We start from the raw sequence: 19,450 nt of genomic DNA on the forward strand, positions 1-19,450 counted from the left end.
GCGACACAAAAATGGTAAGGGGGCTCTAGAGTCCCGCGAACGTGAGACAAAAAAATTGGTAATAGTTAATATCGTAATATACACGTACCTAAACATAGAATAACAATTCTCTAGAATCTTCTTCTCCACACCATAAATGAAAAGGTTTTAGAAATAATGAGAAAGATTGTCAATATGGACCGCGTCGAACAAAATCGTCGGAGTATCTCCAATTTTTTACGTAAGGGAAAACATTTTTTCAATTAACAACTGTGTTTCGTTTTACTACATGGTCTCATTGGACTAATCTACTAGTTTATAGAGCAATATTGTAATGAAAAATTATTCGAAGTAGTCGGGGACTGTATGGCGTGATTATACAGTAAACAGGACTATCTAAATGGCTACTCACTAGTATTAGAAGAAAGGTGCTTTTGTCAGGTTAAAACGCAGTTCACTCGGCACACGCAGGTATCGGCGACGCTATCAGGAATCCGAGGGTGCACCGTCCACTCTGACCGGTTTTCAAGAGGACTCTCATGCCATTGCATTAACGGTAGAAACCAGACGTGCCTGAGTGGCAAAACGCTAAATATACGAACATGTATGAGTGGCGCTTGCACGTGGAAGGTGTGTAATTACATCCTGATCGACAATGCGTTCTGTAAACAGAATTCTGCGAACAGAATCAGTCAACCCAACAGAAGAATTTAACAAAAGAATCACACATTTCCTTCCATGCGTCACGGCCAAAATGGTCACAGAATCTTTCTGCTTCGCACCAGAGAAGATTATGCCCATCGATATTATGCTCTTTCTAGGAAATGGAGTCAGCGAAATTTGCATAGTTCCAGCCGATATATTTCTGTAGTTCTGGTAGTGTAAATGGCATACTTAAATTCGTTTGAAGTCTTCACAGTTTTCTATTTCTCCTGCTCGCTTTTGTCGTAAATGCGTAAAATCCGCAGTCTAGTGATGACAGAGCTGAAGAAGGTTCTGATTGAATGACCGAATCATTCGTGATTTCTCGCCTCCACTTTATTATTCATAACATATTCTTTCTCTTATCACAGTCGATGCTACGAAATACAAATACAGATTGCTTATCACGTGTCCAACAATAAATACACAGAAACAACCCCGTTTAAAAATCGCCGTTACACGCTAAAAACGAGGCACCACGATGGCGCCCGAAATCGCTTGTCTGTCAAATACATCTAAAGTGTCGAATACAAATTTTAGCGGAGAAATGGGGGGTGGGCGGGGAGGGGAGTAGGAAGGAGGGTTCAAGGGGGTGAGACGTGAGCACGAAGTTTGAGCACGCGTTCAAACCGGTCGTATTAAAAACTGACACTCTCGGTGTTCTGGTACAACGAAGGGTCTTTACGGTCACGCGAGTCTATACTTCAGTCAGAACCGGGTCAAACAAGACATGTAAACAGGCTCCGGGGTTTAGGCTACTTTTACGGGAGCCTGGGTTACAAACGAAATTTTTGCAACGTAATCTCTCGTCCATTATCACCGTCGATAAGACGACGTTCCTTCTGTTGGATTTTACTTTGAGCAAGAACGGAGAAATTTAGGGCGAAACTTCTAAGATACACTGCAATCGTCTCGAGACACAGATCAATAACGATTGAAGATCGATCGAAAATCGCTTCTCAAACATTTACACAAATCCGCCGACAATAGTGGACGTAGTACAACGATTCAAATGACACATTTAGCAAACTCACGAGCTACAAAAAAACACGATTCGAACGAAACGCAGAGAAGTCGCAGGCTTCTTCGTGTTGAAAAAACATTCGTCAACGAATCGACTCGAGTCCGAACGAGACGAGGTCGAACGACGGCCGACGCCGTTGTTAAATAACAATCGCAATACGCAAAGGAAACTAGATGCTCATTCGTGACGGGAATATCATATCATCGTTGGAACATTCGATGATTGCAGACACGAACGTGTTAGCGTTGCCGTTAGCGAACAGGATTGTCGTTGTTTCGACTCATCTACTCGCAGTAGCTCGTCTACATTGGACCATTGACAAATACCACGACGGAATTTAGAAGGCACATTGGCGTGCACGATTTGTCGATGACTCTTTCACGAGGTTTGTCGGAACACAATGTTTCATTCCATTTCAGCAAGGGACGCCATTCTCGCGGAAGAACAGATCAGCTCTCTCAAAGAGGGGATAGGGTGGAGCGGTTTTTCTTTCGAGCGGTGAAAATAGTACTCACGCAGCAATGAAGCAGCAATTAAACAGCAGTATAGCAGGGATGGGCATTTGTGACCTTCATAAGACCTCCGAAAGGGGGACCCCCATAACGCCCACTGTCCCCTCCCAGTAAGCGCCGTTATCCTGGCGCAACGAAGACGCGAGGCATGAAAGAGTGAGTGGGGGAAGCAGGCGTTTGAGGGGCCCCTACCGTACCCATCACCTCAGTTTACTAACAACCGGACTCCGGATCTTTATACAAAATGAAAAATGTGTGCATCAATTGCAAAGCCCAGGAGGTAAATGTATACTTTTCACTAATAATTGTAATGCAATGAATATATTAATACTCTTCAAGGGTTTAATCTCTTCACAGTTTTAATTGCACCTACTCATTTCTGTCATAAACGCATCAAATCCGGAGTCTAGTTCTACTTCTACGGACGCGGTTAGGGTCCTAGGTCTATTGGCATGATTCTTTCTCTTCTCTTAAGCTACTTCGATTTGTTATAGACTGCGGATTTTATGCGTTTATGACAGAAATGGGTAGGCGTATTTTAAAACGGTAAGAGCATTAGAAAAATTTTAAGATGCTGTTACACATTATTTTCAGCCTAGTAAACGTATCAAGAAAGAAAATTAATTTCTATTTCACTCCAGTCTGTTGCAATTCAGGTAGAACCTTTTCGATTTTGCATAAAGATCCGCAGTCTATTTATGAACCGCAGGTTTTACACACATCGCTATAATGTAACCGGAAAATGATCCAGACACGTGTCGGAAACAGTTCCCGCGGTCCGACAGCCTCGCAAAGTGTCACGAGTAACACGTATTAGCGAATGTGAATTCTGAACAGCACATACGTGTAACAATATTGTTGTTAACACTCATTGTTATTGACGCTCGTTTCTCGTTTGGAAGGCCTCCCTTGTTCCTCCGAAGAGGTCAGCCGATAATGGACGGATCTTCTCTGTTTCGATTGAAGATACACGATACACCTTTAAAATGTTTTCTACAAAAATTTCAAGTATCCTGCTTACGTTAATTGTTACACATGACACACGATTCGGAGCAGTCTCTTTACCGTCGACTCCGCCGTTTCTTACGCTATTACAAACACAATACGAATGTACTCTAGCGATTTGAATGTTGGATTTCACGGATCGGGACGGTTACTGTTACGTGACAAGAGAAACGAACGGTACACACGAGGAATTATGGAAATGAATTAAAAGCGAGCTCGCTTGCGTCGTAAATATATATTCTCCGGAAATGATTTGTACTCGGAATTTTCAGATTTTTTTCTTTTTTTGTTTAGCATTGCCGGCTCCCGCGTCCTTCGATTTGCCGTTAGTCCTTGGAAAAAAGATTACAGTTCCCTCTCGTCATTGTTTCGTTTCGCAGTTCTAGACGAAAAACAAACAGCACAAACAAAAAACAGAGTTCGGACTTAAAATTGTGTAAAACATTATTCTCAACGAGGACTGTCAAGTGATTGTTATCGGTTGAAAATATTGCAGGACTTTATGACACACGTCGCTTACGCATAGATATTAAATAATTTTACGGATATACATCAATTTTCAATACAACACCGAATACTATACACATTCAGAGTCAAAGGCCGAACAGATTAATATTTCTAGTGAATACCACGCTGTTCACCGCGCCGATTCCAGGTTAAACAAACATTACGGGTTATAAACGGGGAAACACCGCAGTTAAGCGGTCATGGCAGCGCAGGCCCAATCCGTGAAACCAGTTTCAGGGGGAATACATAGTGGGGAGTGGCAGCGAACGGGGCCGGGACGGTTGTAGCCGATTAGGCGCGCTGCTCTGTGTGTAGGCACGTTCTCGGTTCGACCTGCGGCGGTCCATGGCGGTGTCCGACAGGCTCTCCGGCTAAAATCTAGTCTCTAAGTTTACGTTGAAGCGAAGAAGTTAATCAATCCCTCTGGTCTGAACTATACGGTTAATTGCACTTTGTACTCGAAGCGACGGAATGCACGCGCGTCGGCGAACGGTCGTCCAGGATTTTAGGCACCGGGGCAAGAGGGGCGGAGGGGATGCCGGTTTCTTGACGATCTATTGCACAGGGGTGGGACGACGATCCATCGATTGAGAGGGTACACACTGGAGGAAGAAGGTGACGAGCGAAGAAGGCGCGGTACGGGCTTCCTTCCGGTCGAGTTTCGACTGGCATCGACTGATTCCGAGTTCCTGGTGGCCGGACGCGGGCTGCCGAACGACCCGGGAATGTGCGACGGCCCCTCTGGAACCGGGAGACGGCGCTCAGAAGCTGCCACACTCGCGCAACACGCGATTCCCCAGCGGCAACGGCGGACGGAAATTGTTGATTACCTGGAACCGAGAGCAGAGTCGCCGGAATTAGGAAACCGGGCCGTGATTCCGCCGATTTGATATTCACTCGAGACCCCGCCACGCCATCGCTAAAAATAACGAAGACGAAACAACGATCGGACACGGCCGAGCTAACGACCCGAGACCCGCGACACACAGCCCAGATACCGCCGTGTACATCCGTAGCATGTCCGTTTCGTGCTCGGCTCGTGCCCCAACGTCCTACGTCCATTTTCCACATCCCTATCACGCTCGCAGTACGTTGTTGGGACACCCTGTATATGCTTAATAGCGTGATAGTTGGGGGTGTGCGAGAACCCGAATTATCGGGTCGGGAATACGAAACTTGTTCGGGTTCGGGACGGGTACCCGAAAATTTCGAGATTCTCGAAATAATCGGGATTATCTAAAGGGAAATTGAAATTTTCGGGAAACTCGATTCTTTCGGGAATCTCGAAATTTTCGGCAACCCGACCCGACCCGACCCGACCTCTTCCCGATTCGCCACGACCATCGGGTTCTCGCACACCCATGGATATAATTTATTCGAGCGAATCAAACACATTTTTTAAATTTTCAACACAGGCTCAGATAAAAAACTTTTACTATTTCTTTTGCGATTCCAACCAATTCAAACTTTTTTCAAAAATTTTTGACACCTCGTCTAATAAACTAATCCTTCTAACTTCTCAATAGAATTCAAGTCATTTGATCTAATTTTGAAAAAGTTATGTTGCTTCAAATAGTGTAGACTCAGTTTTGCTCGTTAGCGTATGTATTACAGGATGTCCCCTTTGAAGTTGCGCGCGCAATTATCTGCCAAACTATAGTTCATTGTGGAGAATATTTCAAATAAAATATTAGTTCGAATATGGGAGGCTCTACTGTATTTAAACAGGTTGAACGCCACGTCAGCCATATGTGGCTGACGGAATTATTTGTGCAGGTTTTGAAATGAATTTTCACGTTGATATATTCATCGTACTAAACTTAATTGGGGTCTGTAACATGCAAGAAAGTTGGAGGATTACTCAGTATCGTACATTTAATTTTTTGCAATTTTTATTTCATTAACCCATTAGCGCCCATTGTACTCGCTTGAGTACAGGATAACAAGATTACATTTGTTTGCTTCTAGCGCCATCTAAGATTGACTAGATGTTCTGTCCATCGTTTGCAAGTACTCCCTAAACACGTAGAAAGCTGTATTACTAATGGTTAGTACTACTAGTATTAGTAATACTAATGGATGAGGGTGTAAGGTTACATTGTGTACTGAAAGAGACTATTTCATCCAACACCATTCATAGGCCCATTGTACTCGATTGAGCATATATATGTATATATATATATTGCTTCCTGTTAATTTTTTTCTATTACTGTCATATATGGATTTACTTCTAATAAATATCTAAGTACAGTTATGTGTGTTTTATTATTAGGACCTTGAATAAGTTCTCGCTGTTTCTTCAAAAATGACAGTAGCAGTACCCCGTTCGTGGAATTTCGAATGGTAACACACATGCAAGGCAGTAGTGTATCTAACCTTAAATTTCAGTGTATGGTAGTTCACTTTAGTGTGAACAAAGTAATTTTTTCTTAGTTCTGAAAATGTCTACTTTTGTGCCAAATAAAGTGTATTTGCGGGGAATTTTATTGCACTACTTTATTCAAAAGAAATCTGCAGCTGAAGCACATAGAATTCTTGTTGAGACTTATGGTGACAATGCTTTGTCGGATACGACATGCAGAGACTGGTTTCGACGCTTCAAAAATAATGATTTTGAACTTGAGGATAAAGAACGTTTTGGCGCACCGAAAAAATTTGAAGACGAAAAGTTGGAGGAATTACTCGCGATCAAGACCGATGTCAGACGCTAGCAGAACTTGGAAAAACATTACAAGTAGATGAGTCAACTGTTTCATAACGTTTAAAAGTTTTAGGAATGATCCAGAAGCAAGGACATTGGGTAAAAGCTTTTATTTTGTAAAAGAAACAGCGAGAACTTATTCAAGGTCGTAATAATTTTATTAAAAAAAAAATTCTTGGGCGTTAATGGGTTAAATAACTTACTTTGATTTTATGGAATTTTTCGGGTTTCTAGTTTGGCGTTCAAAGTGTTAAGAAACGAACAGGTTAATCAATTTCTTTAACGATCTGTACCGGCTCGTACTGCTCGCTAGTGGGCGGAGTATAAGAGAGAAGGCGGAGCATTGAGAGCCACGGTGGTGGGGGCGTCTCGGTGACCTTGAGCGGATCCTAACCGATCTTCGCGACGGAAAATGGCGAATATACTGACCACTCCATGATTCTCGTGGCAAGGACACTCCTCTCCGCGCGGGAACTTCCGCAGGTTACGGAAAATGTTGAGCTGGTGATGGGACACCTCGATGAACTTCTTGAACAGGATCCAGGTGACGCTCTCGTTGCAGGGGGGCGTGGTCAACGAGCCCAGGTACGTCCAGTAGCCGTTGTCGTCTGTAGGTGAATACGAGCAAATTGGCTGATGATTTTGAAAGAAATGTCACCGGCGAATTTGACCGAGGGTCAAGATCCTCGACGCAATAAATTATAGAAGGCGAACCTCGACGGAAAGCGAAATCGCGTGACGGGCTAACGAGCTTCTTGCCTTGGACACGTGCAAGCCGGCCGCGATTATTTATTAACGTGGCAAAGCGGCGAGAGAAAAATTATGTAACTTCATCAACCTAATGCACTAGAATATAGTTAACCCCGGTGAACTTTATAAGCGTCTAACGACATTCTTCTCCGTCGAGGGCATAAGCGATCCTCCAGTTGAAAACTAAATGTTACGAACAGCCGGAAAATATCGCGCGGCTACAGACACTTTCTCTCCTCGTTTCGTTATCCGCGTTGCTAACGAATAAATTTGTTTAAGGGGCCGTTAACAGGAAAGATCTGCAGTCTAATAATCACCATGCAATGTACAGTAAAGTTTTGATCTAACAAAGCGCGATCCTCGGGTCCGTGCTCTGACTTAGATCGTGTAGGGCAACTATTTTCTTGTGACCGCGTCAACAACATTAAATACAGTTAACATTATATCGTGTTTCGAGTCATTTTAATCGGAAAAATTCCACGAATAAGTTGGTGAAAGTCCCATAAAAAAATAATGAAAGATAAAAAAGTTTTCGCTCGTATACTCGCGGGTTATGCCCCTCAGTGGAGGGGATGGGCGAAGGGACTAAAATCGTGTAGCTCCGTTCGGCTTAGATCAAGGTTTCACTGTACTTCGATTGAAATCACTTTTCGTGTTGGCTGAATAAATTGAAATTTTGAAATATACTTTCATTTGTTCTCCTTATTAACACTAGGTTTACGGAGCATTAAAAGTGAGTGTTTTACATTACTTTATAAAAATAAGAAGAACGTGTGTATCCTAGTTTTCAGCCATTTTTTAAATAATATCCTAAATCCTTATCCTAAATCCTTTAATCTCTTTTTTAAATAATATGTACCTAAGGAGATAAGTTTGTTGAGTAATTCCACGTAGATGGATCTTCGCAATCTCAATAATCAAAATAAATTAAAAATATTAGAACCCGTCATTTTGACGTGTTAAAAAAAGGTGATAGAGTGAATCGGTAGTTGTACGTCTAACATGTAGGACATAGAAAACAAAGGAGATCGACGTTTGAAAGACAAGTTAAAAATGACCTCCGGGGAGGGAATAAATGTTTCAACGAATGAAACATTACTGTTTCATCTCTGGTGTGATTTCCGATTCGTTCGTGTGTCGACAGTCGCGAGCAAAACAGTATCGGCGCATAAAACATGCATTGATCGTGATCGAGAACGTTGATGCAAATTTCAACGTGTTTTTTAACGGATGGATCGTCCGAACCAGAGACACGAAAACAGCTCGATCATTTCTGTGCGCGATCGTGTGTCGTTCGTTCTCAATGGTAATGCGCATAGGGAATATTCAATCAACAGTGAATACTTAATCGAAGCGCGGTGGGACAAGAAAATACCGTGAATGTCATTGCCATAACGCTTACCCGGAAGGAGTTTACCAGGATCGATGGGCTCGGAGATTTCTACGACCTCGTCCTTATGGGACACGTATGGCAGCAGACGCGCTATCTTATCCATCTCCTGATGCGTCTTGCCAACCTGTAACCAATAACGTTCAACGAAACTGTTACTAAACACATTTAGACCATATAAACCCACACACACGGCATGTGCATAATTTTTTGTCAATAGCTCCTTAACAAAGCCGTGGAGAACATTTTTGCAAAGGAAAAAATTACTTCACACATTTTTGGGACACCCTGTATAATTTCCATCGATCCACAAAAGGCATATTTTAAATTTCCATTATAAACACAAATAAAAAAGGGAAAATTGGTGACAGTTATCTGTTGCTTCGCAATTTTGACCAATGGCTATTTTTAATTAATTCTTTTTATACATTACCTAGTAAACTAATCTAATATCTAATATCTAATAAACTAATCTAATATCTTAAAAAATTCAAATCGTTTGATCCAATTTTAAAAAGTTAGACCATATAAACTCATAGACACGGCATGTGCATAATTTTTTGCTAATAACTCCTTAACAAAGCCGTGGAGAACATTTTTGCAAAGGAAAAAATTACTTCCAACATTTTTGGGACACCCTGTATAATTTCCATCGATCCACAAAAGTCATATTTTAAATTTCCATTATGAACACAAATAAAAAAGTGAAAAAACGTGACAGTTATCTGTTGCTTCGCAATTTTGACCAATGGCAATTTTTAATTAATTCTTTTTATAGATTACCTAGTAAACTAATCTAATACCTAGATCTAATATCTAATACCAAACTAATCGTAACTAATCTAATATCTAATATCTAATAAACTAATCTAATATAAACTATTCTAACATCTTAAAAAATTCAAATCGTTTGATCCAATTTTAAACAGTTATTAATTTTCAAAGGGTGTCCACTTAATTTTTCCCCCGACGTTGGTATAGAACTGGAAATTGCTATAAACATCGAACGTCCATTAACCACGACGTGAACATACATAAGTACATTACGCGATCCTATTAAAGGAAGACATTCGAGTGCTGTTTAATCTCCACTTACTAAATAACTATAAATAGCAGTAAGACTCGTACGTCTACTGTCACTCGAAGATATAGTATCTGTATATTGAAGTACTCGCGGAATCGATAAACGAAAGAAAATGTCACAATGAGTACTATCCCCGATTTAATGATAATCGAAACTCCGCGTAGTTTGTTGCAAAATTACCATAAGACTGTATCGTAAACGGTGGAACAACTTTTGCACAATGAATCGGTCGAATGCAGCCAGTCATTGGTATTAACGACCCCACTGCTATCAAACGATCGTTCAATGCACATCAGTCACCCGGGAATGCGCATAGATTATAATTTGTCCAAGTGTTGACATTGTTGACGCATTGCCAGCAGGAGTTCCGCCACAGTAAATAATTTATACAATTTCAAATATCTCATAAATTATCGTTCTTATCGCGCTAGTCTGATACTCTTTTATGTTACAAAACGACGGCACTTATTCGCGTATACAGTTTTCTTTCGATATAAATCCCCTCCTCTTCTTTTGAAGAGGTAAGTCATGTTCTATACTTTTTTATGGCCTGCCGGACAACTTCATGGGACCCATAAACTTTACACTCAAGAACCAAGTCAGGCCGAATAGATACAGTAAAGTCTCGATCTAAGCACATCCCCGGGTCATTTTACTGTGACATCAGTCTTTTCTCGATATATGTCACAAATATCTCGCCTGTAAAAGTCCCAGAAATATCCCCACTGCTGCGGGGTATACTCCGCGAGGGTCCCCAAAGTTCGTGAGATAAAAAATAGTATCGTCCAGCCGATATATGTCCCTGGCCAAGCTCATATTTTGGACATATATCGTACAGACATGTACGTTTACACTCCTCGGCGACCGAGGCTACGTTCGGCAGAGTCTCAAAGAATAGTATATTCTAGCCGATACATGTCAGTGGCTGGACCCGTGTTTTGGACATATATCGAGTAGACACTGTATTCTACAATCCCCACTTTTATAATAATAAACGGCTCATCTCGCAATTTCCTCGATTACAAGAAAAATTGTCCGGCCCACGTTCCATTCGTGTCTGGCAAACTAACGACGCGGTGCGACACTATCGCGTGTCATCGATAGAATGATGCATCGCGTAAAAATGATAATACGCAATCATTCGATTCGATCGCTCCAAATTCGACGGAATTCTCGTACCCTATCAACATGATGGACACCGGTCGATTGTGCAACGCTGTTTTTTCGAATTGCATCGCACTTTATGAGCTCGAATGGCGTCGCCTGCGTTTACTTCCGACTCGCGTGGGCCAGACTTTTATGTCCGAGAAACGCAATTGCGCAATCTCGAACCGTTGACTTCGCGATGACTCGAGGACGTAGAAAAGCTGAATTCATCGGCGAGCCGCGTGGAAACGGAAACAATTAACAGGAAATTATTCGTGGCAATTCTGTTTTCCCGGCGTTGTCCACGCGATCTAAGATTCCTTGTTCAATTTTTTGTCCACGAGCGCACGTGCAATTACGGCTGATGTATTCTCTATTAAACAGAATGATTTTCACGCGACGACATTCATTTTTCCTGCACGTGCTGTTCCTTCCGATAGTCGTTCACGTGATGTAATGTTATTTAGTAATTGACTGTTTCATCGCGACCGTGCTGCCGGTTAATTAAAAACATTGTATTAAATGGAATGAGTCTCGTACGAACAGATTCGTTTCTTTCTTTTGCACGTGTATTTGACACGCCAACGATTAGATAATAAAATGTTAATCGTGTAGTCCAAGACATACACGTTTGTTTCTCAACAATTCTGCATTCTTTTGCGGTCAATTTATTCAAAAGTTTCTACCAGGAAGAATGATTTTTACACAGCCCATTGTTTCCGCACATGCGACAGGAATTACATTAGGTATAGTGACTTTTCGTTAGGTCATTTAGGTTAGGTTCCCGAGAGGTCATTCGAAGTAACTCTTTCCTGTGCGAAAATGTTCTCCGCGGCTTTGTTAGGAAGTTAGGGTGAGGGACCCAATTACTGCGGGGGTACCAATTATTTTTAAAGCATAACGAATATTAAAAAAGAGATGTTAAATTTTTCCATTAAAATTAGCTAATATAGATGTTATATGTCTCTTTTTCTATATTCTATATTCTATTTTCTATATTCTATATTCTATATATAAAATATAAGAGTAATTAATATAGGCACAGTAATTGGTACCCCCACAGTAACGGGGACACTTACCCTATTAAGGAAAAACGCGGACCAATCAGAGCGCGGCTATGGAGGACGGTTTTCGGCTCGGCCAATGCCAACCCCGCGCTCACCGGGACCCGCCAAAATTCAAATTGCAAAAATTCAAATTGCAAAAATTCCAATTCCAAAAAAAAAATTCCTTAAACGAAAAGGAATCATTGATGAGGATTTCCCTCATTGTTCGAAAGCAGAACAATTCTCGCGAGAGGAAATCCATTTTGTCCGCGTAGGACGCTGACGAGAGATGTGACCGGAAGAGAATGATTCGATCTCGCGTGAGCATGATTTCCTCCGTTCGTCCTCGGCGTTCCCGATATCAAAAGCGGCAACAGTGAATTTCACCTCGTCTTGCTAGACCTCGGATAATGATTCGCGTTCTCGCCGGGGCTTACGTAACCATGCTATCAACCGATGATGGAACGAACGGCGTCACACACTGTTACGGATTCTGCTTACGGAGCTGATGCCGGCTTATGTAAAAGCTTTATGCCCGCTATAAATATGTGCGTGTATCGGCATGCTGCTGCACCCGTAGAAAGGACATAAACACCCCGTACGTAAACGAATTAGAATACCCGAGAGACCCGTGCGCGGCGGCCGCCTAGTGTCACGAGTGGAGAAACTGTCAATGCCAACCGGCACAAGTTGATCGTTTCGTAATCGTGACAGATTGACCGCGAGACCCTCGTATAATGCCAATGTCAATGTCGGAGACAGAGTTTGACGATCGAAAATCAAAGTTCATTGTTCAACTTCGAATTTACACAGTTAAGTCGCAAAACGAGTTCAGTCGAATACCAAGTCGTATTTGAATACGTTCAAATCGAATTCACGTTCCAAGTTCAATGGTTGTATACAGGGCGTTTCAAAAATGTTGAACTTGAAATGCGTGATTCCCCGAGGTCATTCGAAGTAACTTTTTCCTTTGCGAAAATATTCTCCGTGGCTTTATTGAGGAGTTATTGGACGAAAAGCACGGACCAATCAGGGCGCGACAAAAGCAGACGCCCAGCGCATTGTACTTAATAAAATGAAAAATCGATGTTTGAATATTTCTTTGCTTTCCTGTACACAATGAAACACGAGTTAAATAACTTATTTATGAGTTTGATGTTGTTAAGAGAGAGATGCATATTGGAGGTCGCAGTACGATTACAGTAAAGTCTCGCTCTAAGCCCAATCCTCGGGTTCGTGCTGCGATATAGATCGTGTAGGACTGCTACAGTGGTTATTCGATATATGTCCACAACACGGGTCTAGCCAGGGACATATATCGGGTACTATAATAAAAGGACAGCGAAGCTCTAGAGGCCTCGGTCGCCCAGGAACAATGCTGGAATCGTAAACGTCCCCTACACGATGCATGTCCAGAACAGGAGTAACACGGGTCTGTCCGAGGCAAATAGTCTTTGAGATTATTATTCTTCTATACTATATTCTATATCTATATACCGTCAATTAAACCACTAAAAAATGCCACAAATAGGTTGATGAATTTAATAATTGGATTATTAGTGCGCGAGCTTCTCGGCCCCTCGCGAGGTATATAGGCGAAGCGACTAAGATCGTGTAGCTCTTTTCGGCTTAGATCGAGACTTTACTGTGCTTTCGAAATAGTTCGTACGACTTTCAATTAACTGTAACAGTACTTCGTCCGTACGCTTGTAGTTAATTATAGCACGGCTTGATTCTAAGCACCAGCTACTAGTGAGTGATTCAACTGCCACTTACTGTGTAATACAAGTTCTACGCCTCTCGGAAAAGATAGTTATCGTGTCGAGAAGATAACGCGGCGGCGAGCAATCTGGCCTTTTAAATTCGTTCTGTTCGAGGAACGAGGAGGAACGCGTGACTAATGTGTAGTTGATACTGAACTAGGTGAAGCGAATGAAAAAATCTCGGATCCAGGAAACTGCAGGAGGCAATCGAGTGATTACTGACCTTCAGAAAAACACCGAGAACCGCGAGGCCATCGGGCGCTTTCGCTGCTTTGGCGAACGTTTTGTACTTGCTGGTGTTCCAATGCACTAGATGCAACTGCAACAGAAGAGGCGAAGAGACATTTAGAGAAAAAAAAAATATCACGAATAATTACTGAAATTTCTACATCTATAAAATATTATTAGGTGTGTGTGCTAAAGTTCTAATCCTTTTTTTTTCAATTTTCTTTCGGGTGGTACCAATCACTGTGCCTATGTGAATTCTACTTATTTTTAAAGCTTATTGCACATTAAAAGAGAGACATTATATTTTTGTCATTGAAATCAGTTGATTTATATATGTTATAAATCTCTTTTTTTTTTAATTAATATAGGCACAATAATTGGTACCCCCACAGTAATTTGGTTCCTTTCCCCACGAGGTATGTTATCAGTCGATTATGAGGTCGATTATTTAGACACATCATAGAAGATCATAATCATTATAATTATAATTAGAAATAAAGATTGTCTGCATTAATTTTAAGAAATGGAAGACGAATAGAAATTTGGTTCTTCTAATGTACATGAGAATTGACCCAGTATCTAAATAACAACAAATTATTTTATATTTCTAAGTTGGTCGTACAGGGTGTCCCAAAAATGTCGGCAAACCTTGAGAGGGATGGTTCCTGAGATCATTCGAACTAACTTTTCCCTTACCGAAAATGTCCGGCCTCGGCTTTGTTAAGGAGTTATTAATGAAAGACACGGACCAATCAGAGCGCGGCAACAGCGGAATCCTTTCGCTATAGCCGCGCTCTGATTGGTCCGTGTTTTCCGTTAACACTTTTATTAATAAATACGTACAACGTTGCAACTATGTAATTTCATATAACATACTTTATAACGAACTATGGAGAGAAAGTACTGTACTATCAAAATTCTCCTGTTGCGTCACCACACGAGACAATGGCCGCTGGTAATAAGCGTAATGAACGTTAATGATTGGAAACTATACTTCAGCGATCTATTCGTCGAAGGCGCGATGCGATCGAGAAAGAAAGAAAGCATATTGTTCCGTGGATTGTTAAGTCGGTCGTCTAACAGGTTGCACAAACAGTCCCGCGTGAAAGATGTTTCGCAAGCTCGTGATTACACTCGTGATTAGAGCACGTCATTGGCAGAACAAACTCGGAATCAACTGACGCACAGCTGGGATATAGCCTCGAAAACTTGGTGTTAACATGGATTTTCTACGGTGATTATTAGACCATTATTATTATCGTGGATTTTTAAGCGAAAAAATCACTTTCTGCATCAATTGCAAGAAACAGAAACAAATAGCCCTGGTAGCACAAAAATATTGGATAAATATCTTTCCAAATATTGGAAAAATATTTTTCAAGTCACTTCTTCATATGAGAAAAATATTGGATCTAAATATTGTGCACATGTACAAGAAATTGCTAAATATTCGGAGAATATAAACTAGATATTTAAAAAATATAAGCTAAATAGTCCAGAGAATATAAACTAGATATTTAAAAAATATAATATAAAGTAAATATTCAAAGGATATAAAACTAGATATTTAAGAAATATAAAGTAAATATTAAAAACATGAGAATCCAATATTTGAAAAATATACATTCAATATTTGAATAACATTCAAGAAAATCTTCAAATTTAAGAAAAAGTTGTAACAAAAATTAGAAACTATTTATATGCATACTTTTCTATGGACTAGGGTAAGGGACCCAATTACTGTGGGGGCATGTACTGTGTAAGTGTCTACGCAACTCCTGTACGTTGCAATTAATACAGACAACTTTCATTTTGCATAAAAATCTAGTAATAATTAACGAGTCGATGGTTCAGGACGTAAAGGCTATTTATCACATTTTCCGTTGACAGTCGCCTCTCATTAATGTAGAATTTCACAATGTGTTTCGCTACATACATACATACATACATACACAAGCTGAGTATTACTTGAGCAATCGCTTCGAAATGCGCGTTCATCACGCGACGGGAAAGAGTTTTTTCTCCAGTTATCTCTGATTTATGCACGAATTCGAAGTGCGTTCCAGGCGCATCGAACAGCGAAAGAAAAACGTGCGTGGAAATCGAATGCAAACTGCGGACGCGGTAGATGCCATAGCAATTATTTCACGTATTCTTTCGACTATTTTTATATTCAGTCGAAGAGTAGAAGATAAACAAGAAGCACAACGCCAACTGGCTTCCACAGTAAAGTCTCGATCTAAGCCGAACGGAGCTACGCGATCTTAGTCGGTTATCCCCTCCACTGGGGGCCATACTAATCCAATTGAAAAACTTCTTTATTTTTCATTATTTTTTCATGGGACTTTCGCCAACTTATTCGTGGCATTTTTCTGATTAAAATGACACCAAACACGATATAATTTGAACTGTATCTAGCCCTAAACGATCTATGTCACGGACCCGAGGATTGGGCTTAGACCAAGTCTTTACTGTACGTATTTTATTTTTTAAAATTCGGTTTCGAAGCTAAAAATTCTGAAAAAATTCATGGATGTACAGTATAATAGCTAAAATATGCCTGATTTTTTTCAGAATTTTCAAGCGAAGGGGATAAGGGGAATTACGGGAAATATGATTTTCTTTGTTACCCCATTGTTACCTCCCCATGTCGACATATAGGGTTGAAAATTGACACAAAGTATTTTCTTTGGATAAGCTATCGATGGATTTCAAATTCAATTTCAAATTCAATAAACGTCTCTTAGAGATGTGCGAGGAGAATAAAAAGGTCCATTCGACGCGAGCGGCATTTCTCTATTTTTATGGTCGGCGAAGTCGGAAAACTTCGGCTGGCTGATTTCCATGTGTTGGAGCTGGTCGGAGAAGTATATTAGAAACGAAGGCCTGTCAGGAATGCTTAACTTAGACTGCGTTGTTCGAAAACGTTCAGAATGCCTAGGCGCATTGTTACATAATTCAATTACAATTTCCATACAAGTGTTCACCTCAATAGGAGCGCCAATTATCATAATCGCTTCCCCCCGTTTTCCGAGTGTTTTGCCTTCTGAATAGTTTCGCACACAGTCACTCCTTGTTTCTCGTTCACTGTTTACTATTTTCGTCTTCGCTTTCAGGATCTTGTTTCGACGCAATTTTTCGCACCGTCTTCTCCGAGAGTCTTCCGATTTTCGTTCCCAATTTGAAAACGTTTTATAACATTTCAGATCATAAACATAATAGCTGGATTGCGGATTTTATGCGTTTATAGAATTATGCGTTTTGTTAAAAACAAGCGAGTGCAATTTCAAACAGTGGAACGATCAAAAGAATTTAATAATATCAACACACTTCTCGTGATTTAATAAAATCACCGAAGAGAGAAATAAATTCCTATTTAGTTGCCACGTCTTGCAATGAATGCAAACCATTTTTATATTGCATTAATATTATATTAAGTTATCTAATAATAACGAAGGATTTCGCAATTGTATATATTTAATTTAAAATAAAACCTCCGAAGAGAGAAATAAATTCTTATCTCGATTCCACGTCTTGCAATGAATGCAAACAATTTTTATTTTGCATTAGGCTGTGCGGTCTAATAATAACGAAGGTTTTCGCAATTGTATACATTTAATTTAAAATAAAACCACCGAAGAGAGAAATAAATTCCTATCTCGTTTCCACGTCTTGCAATGAATGCAAACAACTTTTATTTTGCAATAGGCTCTGCAGTCTTCGCAATTGTATAATATTTAATTTAAAATTCTATAGTCGGTTCTACGAAAGAAGATGCTTCAAGTCACGACAACTTGGTCTGGTTAAACCATTTGTGTTTTGCAAAATTTTATACACTTTGGCCTTTGTCATTTTGTCGCATGTCTGCCGCCAAAGTCTTTCTAGTTGAATATTTACTGCTAAAAAGCGACATTCCAATAAACATGCAATAAATATACTATTTTTCAATTTCATGGGTAAAGAAGAGAAACGAGGGACCTATGGAACAGGGACCCTTGGGTCAGAACAATTTATAATTTTGTTCCGCCTAGAACGAACAATTGTTACGGCACCGCAAACGGTGTAACTGTTGTTTAAATGTTTCTAGGTCGTTTAACGCTGATCGCTTCTATGAATGAAACAGGTGAAACTCGCGTGAAACGCATAAAATTCGCTCGGCATTCACCGTGATGTTATTGTTGCGGCAAATTAGCGATGATTATTATCTCCGGGGGAAAAAAAAGAAGCTAATATATTTTGGCCGTCCAAGAACGAGAGATAAACGACCGAAGCGGAATCGTGGATGCGTTCCGGTAGAAGTGATTCAACTTCTGAAGCGAAGAACGCTCGCTCGGGCAAGGCCGATGGCGGCTCGAGCTCGCGAAGACTATGGTGGATCGTGACGCGGATCATGCTCCGCGAGAGTGAATTATTAACGATCTACGGCGAACCCGCGGTCGACCACGAATGTCAGAGAACCCGGTTAATCGCCTATCCCGCGTTCGTCCTTTTAAAGTCGTTTAAGAGCACGCTCCTCACATTTAAACCGTGCTCGGAACCTCGAGCGCCATTGTTCCACGGCGCACAGTGGGCAATTTGGACGAAATCCGATTCAAAATCAAAGAACTTTCGATAGGAATGAGGTAGAGCGATGAAATTTATTTTAAATTAAAGCTGCAACTTTGTAGAATATGGGAAAAATAGATAGATTGTGGTACGAACGTTTTTTAACCTCGAGAAAATTCGTTAAACGCGCACAAATTCAAGAAAATTTTAGTTTTTCCAATACCACGCGCGGAAAATTCTTTTTTTTAACATGCTATACATCATTTCCCATAGATTTTTTCACGCTGATTTCAAATCTGGTCTCAAAATTTGTCTACGACCTCAGGATTTTGCAAAAAATAGATTTTTGCGACAAAAACTAAAGAAATCATTTTTTCGTTGAAATGATTGGATGGTAATAATCTCCTTATTTTTCCCATATTCTACAAAGTTTCAGCTTTAATTTAAAAAAAATTTCATCGCTCTACCTCATTTCTATCGAAAGTTCTTTGATTGGCGAGAGCAGAACATTTTCCATCTATCTTGGCTCTCGTACAAGGAAAATTGTTTTCCCAGAGACTGTACACGACAGGTGCCTATTAGGGTGGCTCTTATTTACTTTATAAAATTTTTTTAAAATTCTGTTTATGCCCCACTCTCAGGATTATTTCAATTAATAAAAAATTGTTATCTCAACCAAAGCACAGGAATTGTCAGTTCTTACTATACATTATTTCGTTAAATAATTACTAATTAAAACGGCACAAACCTCTCCTGCGAACGCTTGTCCGTCGACAGTGTGTTCCGAACCCCTGGAGTCACTGCACCCCCAATGACAATGGTACTGCTCGAGTTTGTAAACATCATCGATCAGGGGTCCACCGGTTAGAACTGTAAACAAAAGATAATGATCATTTGACTACAACTAGTATCTTTCACATTCGTTGTTCTTATCTTTCATTTTTATTCTGCATACACTTCTTGTTTTTGTTGATGGACAACAATGTCGCCATTTTGAAATGTTAAATATCGAAAAAATATGAAAGCAAAGTCAAGGTGTTGCTGAACAACCACTAAAAAGATATTTTC

At 40.4% G+C, this 19,450-nt stretch overlaps 1 protein-coding gene and 1 long non-coding RNA gene across 2 annotated transcripts in view; both read right to left on the bottom strand.

The window, feature by feature from the left end:
- The window catches only part of LOC143362780 (uncharacterized), a 136,014-nt gene that overhangs the window by 368 nt on the left and 116,196 nt on the right, over positions 1 to 19,450 (bottom strand). The window contains exon 2 of the long non-coding RNA XR_013083694.1: positions 392 to 2,712. This is a non-coding gene — a long non-coding RNA (uncharacterized LOC143362780). The remainder of the gene's footprint in view (positions 1 to 391; positions 2,713 to 19,450) is intronic.
- The window catches only part of Cah1 (carbonic anhydrase 1), a 48,108-nt gene continuing 29,657 nt past the window's right edge, over positions 1,000 to 19,450 (bottom strand). The window contains exons 3-7 of the mRNA XM_076803194.1: positions 19,131 to 19,252; positions 13,833 to 13,928; positions 8,583 to 8,697; positions 6,860 to 7,038; positions 1,000 to 4,559 (exon numbers count right to left, since the gene is read on the bottom strand). Of these exons, the coding sequence (XP_076659309.1) occupies positions 4,491 to 4,559; positions 6,860 to 7,038; positions 8,583 to 8,697; positions 13,833 to 13,928; positions 19,131 to 19,252 (581 nt within the window). The 3' untranslated portion in view covers positions 1,000 to 4,490. The remainder of the gene's footprint in view (positions 4,560 to 6,859; positions 7,039 to 8,582; positions 8,698 to 13,832; positions 13,929 to 19,130; positions 19,253 to 19,450) is intronic.

This window comes from Halictus rubicundus, chromosome 18 (genome assembly GCF_050948215.1).
Source record: "Halictus rubicundus isolate RS-2024b chromosome 18, iyHalRubi1_principal, whole genome shotgun sequence".
Classification (NCBI taxonomy): domain Eukaryota; kingdom Metazoa; phylum Arthropoda; class Insecta; order Hymenoptera; family Halictidae; genus Halictus; species Halictus rubicundus.